Source organism: Lithobates pipiens, unplaced genomic scaffold, assembly GCF_037356315.1.
Source record: "Lithobates pipiens isolate NorthernLeopardFrog02 unplaced genomic scaffold, aLitPip1_a1.2 Scaffold_16, whole genome shotgun sequence".
Classification (NCBI taxonomy): Eukaryota; Metazoa; Chordata; class Amphibia; order Anura; family Ranidae; genus Lithobates; species Lithobates pipiens.
This window is the reverse complement of record NW_027507748.1, coordinates 115,099,122-115,114,334: the sequence shown is the minus strand read 5'-3', so window position 1 is coordinate 115,114,334 and position 15,213 is coordinate 115,099,122. Positions and strand designations below refer to the sequence as shown.

At 41.7% G+C, this 15,213-nt stretch overlaps 1 protein-coding gene across 5 annotated transcripts in view; it reads left to right on the top strand.

Annotated features, from left to right (window-relative positions):
- Nucleotides 1–15,213, top strand: part of ABR (ABR activator of RhoGEF and GTPase) — a 608,507-nt gene that overhangs the window by 458,584 nt on the left and 134,710 nt on the right. For all 5 annotated transcript variants that reach the window (XM_077480318.1, XM_077480319.1, XM_077480320.1 and 2 more), the window contains 5 exons: nucleotides 112–164; nucleotides 5,232–5,372; nucleotides 6,612–6,733; nucleotides 10,491–10,659; nucleotides 12,654–12,776. In XM_077480318.1, the coding sequence (XP_077336444.1) occupies nucleotides 112–164; nucleotides 5,232–5,372; nucleotides 6,612–6,733; nucleotides 10,491–10,659; nucleotides 12,654–12,776 (608 nt within the window). The remainder of the gene's footprint in view (nucleotides 1–111; nucleotides 165–5,231; nucleotides 5,373–6,611; nucleotides 6,734–10,490; nucleotides 10,660–12,653; nucleotides 12,777–15,213) is intronic.

Below are 15,213 nucleotides of genomic sequence, written 5' to 3'. Positions count from 1 at the left end.
CTGCTAAATAGAACATTGTACCTTGAATGTCACCCTTGACTGTGTGAACAGTCCACCCTGCCTGGGTGTGTACTTACTGTATCTAATGCTAATATTTTATGTTTTTCATAGCTTTGCTGTACAAGCCTATAGATCGCGTGACCCGGAGTACTTTAGTTCTGCATGTGAGTATATAATATATTCTTATACCAATCTTCACTATGATGTGCATGAGTCACAGCATGACTGATGTGATGTTATCAGGAAATTATCTAACTGTTGGTGCACCTTATAAGGTCAAGACAAGTTAAATATGCTTTATCTAAATATTTATTTAAAAAAATAAGACAATTTAATTCAAAAATAATATTTAATTATAACATAACACAAGTTCAATCTAAATGTTAATATGCAGTAATAATAGTGCAAGTTCATTCCAAATATTATTCAATTATAATAATGACTTATTCATTCTAAACTTCTTTATACTAATAATAATGAGGCAGTGCTATACAGTGTATGTTTTATTTTTTTCTAGAGTAGGTCTGTCTGCAGGGTTTTATTTAAATATCCTGCATACCTGTATGATGATACTTCATTCCTTGTGTCTGATTATCTTATTAAAAAATGACTGCTTGAATGCTCTATGGAAAAGAGCAGGTAAGCTGCTTTATATGGATTACTCTTTAACTGTACAAACAATAAAAATAAGAGATGGTTTTACACTTCCCAACTATAAGGGTCCTTTCACATGGGGCCGATCAGTGCTGATCCGCCCCGTGGATATCCGCTTGCTCAGCGGGGATCGCCGGAGCGATCTCCGCTGAGCAGGAAGATGACAGCACAGTGCGCAGAGATGGACCTGTCACAGCGTCGCTCTCCCCTATGGGAAATCGGGTGACGACGGACCTCAGTGTCCATCGTCGCCCCATCCGATTCGGTGATGGATAGAAAAATGGCTTTTTCCTCCGTCACACTTTTTCGGATCGGAGTGGGTCGGATGTCAGCGGACATGTCACCGCTGACATCCGACGCTCCATAGACCTCTATGGAGCATCCGTTCAGGTCCGCCTGAAAAACTGACAGGCGGACCTGAATGGATCGTCCATGTGAAAGGGGCCTAAGGCCTAAATTGTACTGTCTGCCCTAATGTTGTAAAGCGCTGCGTAGACTGTTGGCGCTATATAAATCCTGTATAATAATAATTCACAGAGGACAATTTGTTCTGTGTCCTGCGCAAGGTCGTGTTTTACTGGCACGGGGGGTGAACAGGTGTTGCATGCTTCCCCATACCGGCAGTCCCATAGCTGTCTATTGGACACAGCGGCTACACAAACACAGCTGTTGCTCCCAATGTGACATCTGCGTGGGTGTACAGCTCCAAACACACACAGGGTAATTTCAGGGACATGCACCCACACATGTCATATTGGGAACAGTGACTGTGCCCCAATAAACATGAATGGGGTAGCCTGCATGGGGATTCATGCAACACCTGGGCATCCCTGTGTGGGCAAACATGGCCCTGCATGGGGCCCAGATGAAATTGGCCAGTATGAATGAGACCTAAGGTTTTGTTCACATTATCACCATTGGCCATCATTGCCTTACGCAAAAACAAGCCAACAAAGCCTTGCTTTGTATAGGGCCTCTTCATACCAACACACTCTTTTGATGTGCGTTGTGATAAAAGGCAACCATTTTAACACAATGGAGAGCAGGTCACAACACACTGCCACACATAGTTACATTAAGCGCTGGTTCACGTTGATGCAATTTGGCATATGAAATTGCATGCCAAATCGGCGGCTATTAAAGAACAGAAATTACTTTTGGCGATTTCAGGTGCGATTTTTTTTTTTTTTTTTTTTTAATAGACATCTGTGCAGGAAACCGCAGAGATGTCTCTGAAATCATGGGACTCGCATTTGGGAATGAAATCTTTGCGAGTTCAGCTGAACTCGCACAATTTCAATCCCGCAGCAGTGTGAACCTGGGTTAAGTGTAGTTTCAATAAAGGTTATAAAGTAAGAAAGAAAAAAAAAAACAGCACTGTGAAGTGTGTGGACAACCGCTGGTGTGAATGGGTATTGTGAATCCTCTCAGCCGAATCTAGCCACAGACATTCATAGATGGATAGAAGAAGAAAAAAAATAAGGACAATGTTATCGCAGTCTAAGTATGAGGCTTTCTAAAATCACTGGCCCACTAATGCTGTCTGGTTTAGCTCTGTGGATGGTTTAGGAATACCTCCTCCATTTTTACAACATAACTTAAATTTCTTCGTAACTTCATATTTACAGCGCCTTGAAAAGGTAATCATACTCCATGACATTTTCCACATTTTGTCACGTTACAAGCAAAAACATAAATGTATTTTATTGGGATTTTATGTTATAGACCAACACAAAGTAGCACATAATTGTGAAGTGGAAGGAAAATGGTAAATTATTTTTTACAAATATCTGAAAAGTGTATTCAGCATTTGTATTCAGCCCCCCTGAATACTTTGTAGAACCAGCTTTCACTGCAAGTCTTTTTGGGGATGTCTCTACCATCTTTGCACATCTAGAGAGTAAAATGTTTGCCCATTCTTCTTTGCAAAATAGCTCAAGTTCTGTCAGATTGGATGGAGAGTATCTGTGAACAGCAATTTTCAAACCTTGCCGCAGATTCTTACTTTGATTTAGATCTGGACTTTATTGTAACACATGAATATGATCTAAAATTCTCCATTTTAGCTCTTGCTGTATGTTTAAGGTTGTTGTCCTGCTGGAAGGTGAACTTCTGCTCCAGCTTCAAGTCTTTTGCAGACTCTAATGCCGCATACACACAAACGGACTTTCCGGCAGACTATGTCTGACAGAATCAGTCCAGTCCATTGGACAATCCGATCGTTCTTGGGCTAATCCGATTGTTTTTCTTTAAAAAAAAATCAGACGAACCTAGAAATAGAAGATGTTTCAAATCTGTCCAATGGACTCAATTTCTATCGGGAAAACCGTTTGTATACTGGTCCGACAGACCAAATACGATGCAAGGGAAGCTATTGGCTACTGGCTATTGAACTTCCTTTTTTAGTCCCTTCTTAAGTCATCACGTTCAAAACGAACGGACTTTCGAATGGACTTCCGTTCATGTGTGAATGTTCGTGTGTGGCCAAGTTCCGTTGGTTCGGAAAGTCCATCGGAACTCCTCCAAAAGTTTGTCAGGAAGACCATCGGACCTAGGTGGACTCTATTTACTAATTACTTCTGAAGGCAATTGATTCCACTAGATTTTAGTTAGGGGTATCAGAGTAAAGGGGGCTGCATGCCACACTTTTTACATATTTATTTGTAAAACATTTTGAAGACCATTTATCATTTTCCTTCCACTTCACAATTATGTGCCACTTTGTGTTGGTCTACCACATTTTTGGTTATAACATGACAAAATGTCGAAAATTTCAAGGTATATGAATACTTTTTTACAATATAGGTGGAACTTTTAATATATATATATATATATATATATATATATATATTTTTTTTTTTTATGATTTTAGAGATTCTCTGTCTTGGCAAATAAAAGTATTAAACAATAGTAGTTTCAGAAACCCATGCCTAAGTTACAATCTAGAAACCCTAATCATAAGAGAAAATTTGAATAGCTTTATGGTCCTTTTGTGGGGTTCTGCCTCAAACCTGGTTTGGCAATGTCATAAACTAAATGAATTTAGTTTATAGTTTAATTTAAGAATGTTCTGTCCTTATACTTCATTGTTGTTGGATACATTGCTATGGCTATGTCGATTTTAGCATATAAAGAAGAATATCTCCCCCCGGTGTCTGAGTGAGTGTTATAGAAAGAAAGGTTTCACGATAATTCTAAGCCGTTTCCAATTTGAAATGATCTGCTAGATGTATAGGTTCTTAAAATAATAAAATTATATAATTTCTGTGTAAATTAAGCCAAACTGATTTCCAAATCTATTCCTAATGTGCTTTGTTTAGCATAGTTTACATAATGGTTTATTAAAGTGCTTTCTCCAGCATGATGACTAATGTACATAACCAGGATACCACATATTAAATCGGCATAGATGTCAAAGCTAGTCTACACACAAACCTAACATCAACTGCTGGGTGAAGGATGCTAGCCATCTTGCCAATAAACCAGAAACCATAACTGTAGGGGAAGGAGGAGGTTGCATTTTGGTACTCAAATTTTTCCAATAAACATTAGTTTTGACTTTGTTTTAACTGTTGCAAAGCTTTATCCTTCCTAGTGTTTTTTTTTTTTTCGTTTTTTTTTAAACAAGAAACTTCCTAGTGGTTTTTAGAAGACATTCTTCTAAAGCTAGAGCTCACCAGAGTTTTGTGTCCTTCACTGAGGTTATTGACTTCAGACTACATTTGCAATTCATTGCACACTCTTGGACCCTTATACAGGTAGTCAAAGGCAAAGGTTTGCTAAACATATGTCAGCAGGCACCTTCAGCCTTGCCAATGAGCAGTTAATATCCTGAGCACTACAAAGTGTCCCTTAAATTTGTAAGGTGGGTACTGTGAGCATATCAATGGCAAACTAGGCAGTTTTTCGTACCTTGCCTATTGATGTTCTATGCTGATGTGTCTCTGCCACCCAAGACAAATTTTGTGGTCCAATGTAACTAAAAACTTGAATACTAAAGTCATTAAAGAGGAAGTAAACCCTGATGGGTTTACTTCCTCTTTGATTCCCTGCAAAGGTAAAGCATAATGGACTACTATGCATCGCATAGTAGTCCATTATGTGTCACTTACCTGACACAGGAGCCAGCGACGTCACCGCTGTCCCCTGTAGTTCCGAGCGTCCATCTTCTTGGTGGGTCTCCATGGGTCTTGTTGCTCCGGCGCTGTGATTCGCCGGAGCAGCGATGACGTCACTCCCGCACATGCGCACGGGAGCCGACACTCGCGGCATATCGCCGCGATCTGCGGCTTACCCAGTGCGCCTGCGCCGTAGACAGCGGTGGCTGTCTTCAGGTAAATATCTCCTAAACCGTATAGGTTTAGGAGAGATTTCTTGGACCTACAGGTAAGCCTTAATCTAGGCTTACCTGTAGGTCAAAGTGGTTTGTAAGGGTTTACAACCACTTTAAAAATCAACAGTTGAGACTTGACCTTCACATATACAATCCCTTGATGACTTAGTAACATGCTGTTTTAGTTATTAATTGTCAAATGAGCCCAAAAATAATATGTTTATATGTTATTTTAATCTACCAGGATCTTCTTAAACATACGCCTGCTGACCACCCAGACTATCCTTTGCTACAAGATGCTCTACGTATCTCCCAGAATTTCCTCTCTAGTATCAATGAGGACATTGATCCCAGGAGAACTGCCGTCACAACACCTAAGGGAGAGGTGAGAAATGCCCTTTAGTTTAGAACGAGTCAAGTTGATGACTGATGGAATACACATTCTTTCCTCATGGCTTTGTTTCCCAGATTGTCATAGTAATGTTTTCATATGTGTGGTCACCTCTGTCTAGCAGCAGATGGAACACAGCACTTTTGGGAGGTGGAAGGGTCATGACTTCCATTATATGTTTCTCTTCACAGCATTTACTATTTAGGCTGGCCATAAATGGTAAGACATTTGATCATCCTTAAACTGAACTCTGACAGGAAGTGATCAGTTATTGACACTGACTGCACCCCATGCAATGCCACCTTAGATTCTTTACTAATCTTCATAGAGGAGTTTGGCATCACTTCTGAGGAAATTCTTGGAAGGATCTTGAAGAATCTCTGTAAATTATGGTCTGGAATCACATGGTTTACTTGCTTTCCTTACGACAAAAGCCCTCCTACTACTATGACCATGAGCTACCTCACAAACTGAATCATATGGGAAACAGCATTTTATATGTGTTATATGGTATTAGTAGGAAGTGGTTTGTGATAGTCATTCAGTAAGAAAGTGGATGTGTTTTCAGAAAAAATATCCTGATTACTAGAAAGCCATGCTCAAAACCAAATGCATCACTTGTAATTACTGGACTGTCTGTTGCTAAACTTGCTTGTCTTTGTTTAGACCAGGGTTCTCTAAGCAAAGGGCCAGTTTACCGTCCTTCAGACTTTAGGGGGGCTGGACTGTGGCCATTGGAAGTAGAAATTGTCCTGGTGTCCGTGGGAGTAAACAGTACATCTTAGACAGCATTAGGAGGGAGGAATAGTGAACCATCGTTGGTGTCAGTGGAAGGAATAGTGCACCATCGTTGGTGTTGGTGCGAGGAACGGTGCCCCATCACTAGTGTCAATGGGAGAAATAGTGCCCCCTTGTTGATGTCAGTAACAGAAATTATGCCACATTGGTTTCAGAGGAAGTCCCAAGTGCCAGATAACGGCAAGCAAAGGGCCACAGTTTGGAGATCACTGGTTTAGATGTACATTTTGGTATTGCTGGTGTTTCAGGAACCAGTGAATACAATGACATAAACAAGAAAAAACAAAGATGTTATTCTTGCATTTACCTTGGCTTCATTTAATTGCAAGGTAGATTTTTCATCTTTTGCCATAGTATATCAGAGGTCTGTTATTGTGTGCTTTGCCTTACTGGTAAAACTGAAATGGTTTAATTAAAATCTTCTCTAATTTGCAGACCCGGCAACTAATTAAAGATGGTTTCTTGGTGGAACTCTCGGAAAATTCCCGCAAGCTGCGTCACCTCTTCTTGTTTACAGACCTCCTGCTCTGTGCCAAACTCAAGAAGACAACTGTTGGGTAGGTGAAAAATTAGAGATGTTGGTGATTTGATTCTCAAATTAACATTTAATTTTCTGTCATCAAGTAATATATTATTATTAGACTGCATTTGATTTTTTCTGTCTGTATATGTACCAAATATGTATAAATGAATCATCATACGTATTGCTGCACGTTTCAGAGAAATTGATAGCTATAATGTCCCTTTGACTTATGTTGCAAACTAAATTCTTTAGATCATTATTAAAAATGTCCTAGCTGTGTCTTGCTCCTCTGTTTATGGAGCTAAGGAACTGTAAGGGGGCCAATCTTCTTAAAATTAACATGAGGGCCTACAGTATGTCACAATAATTTTTACATTTGCTCCTCATAAAATGTTTGCTGTATATGGTATGAAAAATGCAACAAATTCTTGCAGTGCTTGCACCCATCAAATCATGTTGGGTCAACTCTATGTGCCCCTGAATGTTGTAAGTGCTTTTTATCCTAGGCTGATGTTTTTCGGCATGTTATCATTTCTTTGACTGTTTGTACACTGGCTCCTTTTCTTACTGACAGCTGAGCTTTTAACCACATGTGGCACATTTACCAGACAGAAAAGGGGAAGAAAATTGTAGATTGAAGATTCAAGCAGTTGTCTGTCTCCTTTTCTTGTAAAGTAGTAGAGTCTTCTACTGTGTTAAGCTGACCTCAGATGGCCCAAATCTCGGCCGGTTCAGCAGGGACCATCCAAGATTCAAACTATCAATGGGCAAGCTGATTGCACCAATGCCGATCGACTTGAGTACAACCAGCCTGTCAGATTTCAAGCCACTAGCAATAATACAGTAATTGTGTTCTCCCGGCCGTCCCTGTGCCCCCCAATCAACTTGGGTACAACCAGCATGTTGGGTTTTACCTGTGATTATCACTAGTGGCTGCTATAGCCGCTAATAATAATCACTGTCTTCTCCCGGCGGAGATGGCTTCCCCTGCCCTCCCCCATCAGGAGAAGACAATGGCCTAACAGGTGGGATTCCTGCATCAACAATGTCTGTGTTGATGGAGGAATCGATCAAATTTTTTACCATGTTTGCAGGAAAGAAATTTGTCTTGTGTATGGCTGGCCTTAGTTATACCCTTTATTGGCTATCCTAGGTTATGAAAGATGCAAGCTTTCCGAACACGCTGGGTTTGTTCCTCAGTAAGTTGTATAATGCCTGAGAAAGAAACATAACATTTTCCAAAAGCTTGCATCTTTATTTACTTAAAGCGGAACTAATCCCTCTTATACTTCACAGCCAAGGAAGCTGCCATCTTGGCATCTGTTTGATCTACAGTTGCCATGGTGCTGAACATGTGATCAGCTATGAAGCCAGCGATTAACAGTTCAGTTGAGGACAAAAGCAAAGGTGACAGATTATAATTCATGGTATGCCTTAAATATAACTGTTTTGGGAAACCATTAACTTCCACTTTAAAGCCTAGATCAAAAATATTAAAAATCAGGACAAAGGGCTTCAGTACTTGGCTTCCTCCTCAGATGTTTCCACCCCTACCGCAGTAATCTTCCGGTACGGCTGGGCTTAAATGGGCTGGGCTCTATTAATGGAGGGGGTGGACCTTTCAATCATCTACCCATCCTCCATTTATAGATCCTGTTTTAGGTGTAGAAGCTGTAGTAATCAGGGCCGGCGCTACCACTAGGTGAACTAGGCAGCTGCCTAGGGCGCAGCCACGGCCACTGGTTTCCTATCTCAATGTGTGACAGTAGTAGTCCTTTCAGGGTGCAAGGCACTGCCGTGCAGTCCTGTGGAGGAAGAGGAGGTGGAGCTGGGAGCTTGTCAACACCTCAGTCCAACAGATGTTGGGTCAGTGGGTGGATCCATGTGCTCTCCTACCCCGGCTCCTCCCCTTCTCCAGTGCTCTGTGGATCTCTTACCATGTGCAGAGCCCGGATAATGGCTTCTGTGACTGAGCAGCTCCCTGATCTCCCCAGGATGCACGTCTGTAGTGGAAGACCTGCCAGAGCAGGAGTTGCAATCATCAGGAACCCAGTCTGCCAGAGTCTCTCTCAAGGTACAGCATGACGGTACTGCTACCCGACACTGATTGCATCCCATGATGTCACTCCCTGACCCGAGAGCACCCCGAACCTCCACGCTACCAGCCGCCCCTGAGCTCACACACAGCCCTGATTATGCCGCCAACTGTCCACCTGTCATCATCATCATCATGCTCCTCATCATCCTCCTGTTCCTGGCATGCCACCACCCTACCTCCGAGTCCTGTCATCATACATTTTATGATCACCCCACCCCTTGTCCACTTCATCCCCCGTCAGCTTCCTACCACCCCATACCCTTTCATCTTCCTCTCCCCATCTCCCCTGTCATCTTCCTACCCCCCTCCCCCCACATCTGTCATCTTCATCTCCCCTGCCATCTTCATCCCCCGTCAGCTTCCTGCCACGCCACCCCCTTTCATCTTCGCCCCCCCCATCTTCGCCCCCCCCGGCAGCATAATAGCACATAGCTGGTCTTGTCTAGGGTGCAAAATAGCCTAGCACCAGCCTTGGTAGTAATGGCTTCATTAAATGGAGCAGCGAGGTGCAAAAGGCAGGCATAGTCGGGCACTCTTGATGAGTGTCTATCGCAGCCCCTTAATTCCAGTAACCTCCACTGTACCAGAGGATTATGGTTATGGGGTGTGAAGGGCATCAAAGGAGGAAGCATTCAGTGAAAGGAGGAAACGGCTACACAAGGGCCACATCACACTAAAGGTAAGTAATGTCCCTTCTGCTGATTATTTATTTTGTTTTAAGTACTCTTAGGCTTTAAATTAGCCAACAAAGAGTATTAGACTTCATTTTTGTAGATCAATCTAAAGCCACCCTAAGTCTGACTTTCTCCATATACACGGTTATGTGTGAATGGTTATGCTAAATAATAGATTTCACCTGTAGGTGGCATTACAAAAACATGTAATCTATGCTCTGTAACCTCCATGCTACAATGCCAGATTTATCCTGTAGGTGGCATTACAGAAAGATCTAATCCATGCTCTGTAACCTCCATGTTGATCCTTAATCCTTATCTGGAACAAGTACACAGTCACAAATTCACTGTGAATTTAAGACTCCTACTCTGTATCCTTTCTGATTTAAACAGCCAGATTACTAGCATTTACAGAGGTGAAGTGGGTAAATAATGCCAGACAATCTTTTTCTCTCTGCAATCTTCCATAGGGGCATCTAGGACATTTTTTGTTAGAAAAAAACTTTGATCTGAGCAGTATTATTGTAGTAATGATGAGCAGCATTGTATCCCCTAGCAATCATTTAGATGTGCAGTGGCTTTTCAAGTGTCATACCAAAGATGACATTTTAGTGCAAGATGTTGCGGGGGATGCATTTGAGGCATTTGACCTCAAAGCCTGTGCAGAATCCTGGAAAAGTAGAAAAACATTCATTTGGGGAATGGAATTGTGTGTACGATTCTGTTTACAGCATACTCTGGGCATGGCTACAAGGAAGAGGTGTACATTTTATGGGCCATTCGTGCCAGAGTTGCCTTTCTCCCCATACAAGTCGGTGGGAATGCAGAAGTGGCTTAGGAGGTCAGAAGCATCTCAAACTGCTTTAACATGCCAACTGAATTGACAGGAAAGCATGCTGAAAGCAAAACATTAAACCAATGCCCCAAGTCTACATATCCAAAAGACACTTTTAAGATGGTTTTGGTTTCTGTTTTTATTTGGAATAATGGATTTTTAACTATATATCTTTCATGAACAGCAAGCACCAGCAGTATGACTGCAAATGGTACATTCCTTTGGCGGATCTGGTGTTCCCCTCTGTGGAGGAGTCCGAGCCCATCCCTCAACTGCACGCTACACCTGACCATGAGATTGAAGACATGAAAGCAAAGATCTCCGTTCTGAAAAGTGAGATCCAAAAAGAAAAGGTCAGTGTATGCAACTAAATTGTTTTACCTGTGACTAAGGCATTATTGAAGGTCTACCTCATAGAGCATAAAAGAAGAGTGTTATATTAAAGGGATATTAAAGGTAAAGTTGTTTTGTGGTGTTTTTTTTTTTTTTTTTTTTTTTTAAATAAACCTGTCATACTTGCCTATTACTCTGTGTCATGGTTTTTCACAACCTCCTCGTCTTGGGTCCCCTGCTGAGTGCCCCCATAGTAAACCACTTTCTATGGGGGCACTCATGCATGTTTGCTCCCGAGCCTTGTTCTTTGTGTCCATAGGCACATACAGCATCGGGTAAGTATGAGAGGGGAGGTGGGGGGGTAGCTGCATGTAAAATTTACGTACGTTGGAAACCTTCAGCATTACTATAAAGAATAGCTGTATTTACCTAAACCTAGCAGCCTAATCCTCCCTATGTTGGCTAGGGCGGTGTTAGATACACTAGCAAGTGTAGATGGACTTGGCTAACAAAATAAACTTGTACTCCAGCAAATGCTTTTTAAGCAGTTTCTGAAACCATTTTTTCCTATAGGATATATGAATGAATAAAAGCTGACTGTTGTAAGCAACCCTGTTAATGTTAAAGCAGAACTAAACCCACTGATTTGTTTCCCAGAGTAGCAGGTCGGATAGCGGAGCCCGGTAAACATGGTGGGGGTTATTGTTGTGTTCAATGTATGACATGTGGGTGGCAGTAATAGGGTTTGTGGCAGTTTCTGGATATTTGATAATGTAGCTGTGGGTGGACTAATCATTCAGCACAATTTTTTTTTTGAATATATAAGATTCTTGGTGCCTGGCAGGAGAAAGAGCCCCAGCAATCCTAAAGTCCGGTCCACCTATAGGGCCCAAGTACGCCTCCGTCCAACATGATTGCAGACCTCTCTCCAATAGTGTTTAACTAAATTGTTCCTACTTTGCTGGCTGCATGGTTTTTCCAGGTTGGTGATTCTAAGGGCTCATGCACACTTGGCTTAAAAAAACGTAACTTGTAAAGGCGTTTCGTGTATTTTTTTTTTTTTCTGCCTGTAAATGCTCCCCCCCTCCTCCCCATATGCACTCATAGGCATTTACAGGCCTGTTAGAAGAGGAGCATGTACAGGCTGAAAAACATCCATCATCGGCACATTCAGGAGAGAAGCTGTTGAGCAGAAAAAAATTTAATTGCACATAAGCACTAGATGTGTTTATGTGCGTTTGTGTGTTAATGCACTTTAGTGGTGATAATTAAATAATATTCTCAATAAAAAGAATGCATTAATGCCAAACTCAAATGTGTGTACAATATGTAATTTTTCCTGGCAGGAGTAAAAGCCGTTCAGAGAAAAAATTCAAATGTCCAATGTGCATGATCCCTAAAAGCTTGACATGGATCAGCATAACCATCATGAAACTAGCGTCTTTTTTTTTTTTTTTTTTTTTTTTTTTTAAAGGGAGATTGGCAGAGACAGTCTCTGACAACCATACCTTGTTGTTTCTTGTATTGGTGTCATGGGGAAAAAAAAAAAGAAGGGAAATCTTATTAAGGCAATACCAGCAATAGAAACTTAGAAAGACTGATTTACTAACTCATTTGAAAAAAATAAATAATTAACCAATAATGATGGATATTGTCAGGAATATGGCTTTAAACTAACCTTTGAGACTTGCGCTGCCTACCAAATGTTTTTTTATTTTTTATCCCAAATTTATTCTTCTGCACCTGGTTACCCATTTGTTAAATCCTTTTATCCCCCATTATTCCCACTTCAGAGTTGCCTTAAATCTGTACTTGTGAAATTATAAGCTGATTGTGCTCACTGGTTCAAGCTTTGCTCAGTTTTTGTGTCTGTAAAGCCCTGTTCACATACATTGGTGCAAGGATTGAGGTTACATGAGGCTATAGTGCCTCCCAAAAGTCGACATGGCTGCATAGACGTTCCATGGTCATTTTCTAGTGTCCTAATATGTTGCCATCTTATCTGTCTTTGCAGAAGTCCAACAAGGGATCAAGTCGTGCTATTGAGCGGCTGAAGAAAAAGATGTTTGAATATGAATCCTGGCTTCTGCTGTTCTCTCCTTCCATCCCTTTCAGAATCCACAACAAGAATGGCAAGGTGAGCTGTGGGCCAGGACTGCCTGCAGCTGGCAGCTGTGTGGCCTCTGAAGGAAGACGGAGTTGTATGAGGGATAGAAGTGGGAATCCGCTTTGGCTTTCCCACTAGGGGATTGTGGGGAGGCAGCCATGGTTATTTGCATGCTTTGAACATTTCGATATGGAGCGGATGATGCCAGAAGGGGAATTCTGCAGCGTCTGATGTGAGCAGTGAGTCAGGCTGCCCAGGGAAAAAGTGCGTGGGAGCTGTGTGAACTCCACTCCACATCTTCTACTGACTTGGCTTTAAACCCACTTTTTGCCTTTGAGTCCAAATCACAAGGACATATTGCTTTAAAGACGAGTCTTCAAAGGAATAATTCCTTTTACAGACCACACGTTGTTTTATTGAGAGATACAGCTAGCAGGTTTGTAGAAAAGTTAAGAAACTGCGGTACATTTCCTCCTTCAGATCTGTAGCCATATCCCTAATGAGAACACTTCTTATTATACTGAACCTTTGTCTCGTGATTTAAGTTGACTTGTTGTCTTTAGTAGCTTATCAGAATGTACTTTTCACGTTGTGTGTATAGTATAGTAGGATGGTCTGTTTTCTATGGCCAACAAGAACTGTTCTCCCAATGGACAGTTTGGAGCTAAAAGTGGAGCTAAAACATTTGCATGCAGGCTCTTTGTTGCAGAAGAGATATGCCATGTCTCTTTTGCAAGAAGACAAACTTACCTGCCTGTTCACAATGTTCTGGCTCCCATGCTCACACACAGAAATCATGTCATCCCCACCAGCAAATCAACAGGCTGAAGACCCAGCACCCAGAAGAGGTCCAAAGAGAAAATGTCATTGGCCAGTGAGGGATCCAGTGGTCTTACAGTGCAGAAAATAATTATTTGATCCCCCTGCTGATTTTGTTTGCCTACTTACAAAGACAATGAAGGGTCATTTAGGGGCATTTTAAATGAGACAAAATATCAACCAATAATCCAGAAAAAAACACGATACAAATGTTATAAATTGAATTGCAGTTCAGTGAGTAAAATAAGTATTTGATCCCCAAGCAAAACATGACTTAGTACTTGGTGGAGAAGCCCTTGTAAGCAAGCACAGAGGTAATACATTTCTTGTAGCTGGTGACCAGGTTTGCACATATCTCAGAGGGGATTTTGGTCCACTCTGTTTTGCAGATCTTCTCTAAATCCTTAAGGTTTCTTAGGTGTTGGTTAGCAACTTGAACATTTCAGCTCCCTTCATAAACTTTCTCTAGCATTATGGTCTGGAGACTGGCTAGACCACTCCATTACCCTAATGAGCTTCTTCTTGAGACACTTCTTTGTTGCCTTGGTGGTATTTTTTGGGTCATTGTCATGCTGAACTGAAGGACCTATCCATGACCCATCTTTAGTGTTCCGGCTCAGGGGAGAAGGTTCTCATCCAAGATTTTACAACACATGGACCCGTTTATTGGCCCCTCAATGCAGCAAAGTTGGTCCCCAAAGCATAATGTTTCCACCTCCGTGCTTGATTGTAGGGATGGTGTTCTTAGAGTCATAGTCAGCATTTTTCTTCCTCCAAACACATTGAGTCTCCCTCCTCAAGAGGGCACATGTACAGTCATGCCAATGAATATCTAAATGATTCAGAGAAGGATTGGGAGAAAGTGAAGTGGTCAGATGAGACCAAAATTTAACTCTGACATAAACTCGACTCGCCATGTTTGGAGGAAGAAAAATGCTGACTTTGACCCTAAGAACACTATCCCTAAAGTCAAGCACGGAGGTGCAAACATGCTTTTGGGCTGTTTTTCTGCTAAAGGTACAGACCAACTTTGCTGCATTGAGGGGCCAATGGACAAGAGACAGCCAAGAAACCTTAAGGATTTAGAGAAGAGGAGTACGGGTAGATCAAAATGCGGAAATCCAGCAATTACAAGACAGGGAAAGAGATTGTGCAAGGGTGAATGCCACAGATCCCTTGGACTCTACTTACGCTGCATTGCTAGAAGCCAGGAGACACCTTTCCTTGCATTGTAATGATCTGGCACATATGGAGGCAAAAAATTTAGCTAACTGTTTGCTGAAGGGGACAAGAATGGGAAACTGCCGGTGAGACTGGTAACAGACAACAACCAAATAACCTATATCCCAATAATTAAGGGCCATAATGGGGATTTGCTTAAAGACCCGACAGGCATTCTAGCTGAATTTCAAAAATACTTTTCAATATCGTATGCCCCGGGTAGACAGTATGACACGGCGGCCTTAGAAAACTTGATGGATGGCCTGACTCTTCCTAGGTTATCTGACGAAGATAGACTGACATTAGAAGCCAAAATCACGAACAAAGAGGTGACAGCGGCAATCTTTGCATTCCCACCCAATAAGGCACCTGATCCGGACGGGTTCCCAGCAGACTTCTATAAGACTTACGCAGACCAGCTGGCCCC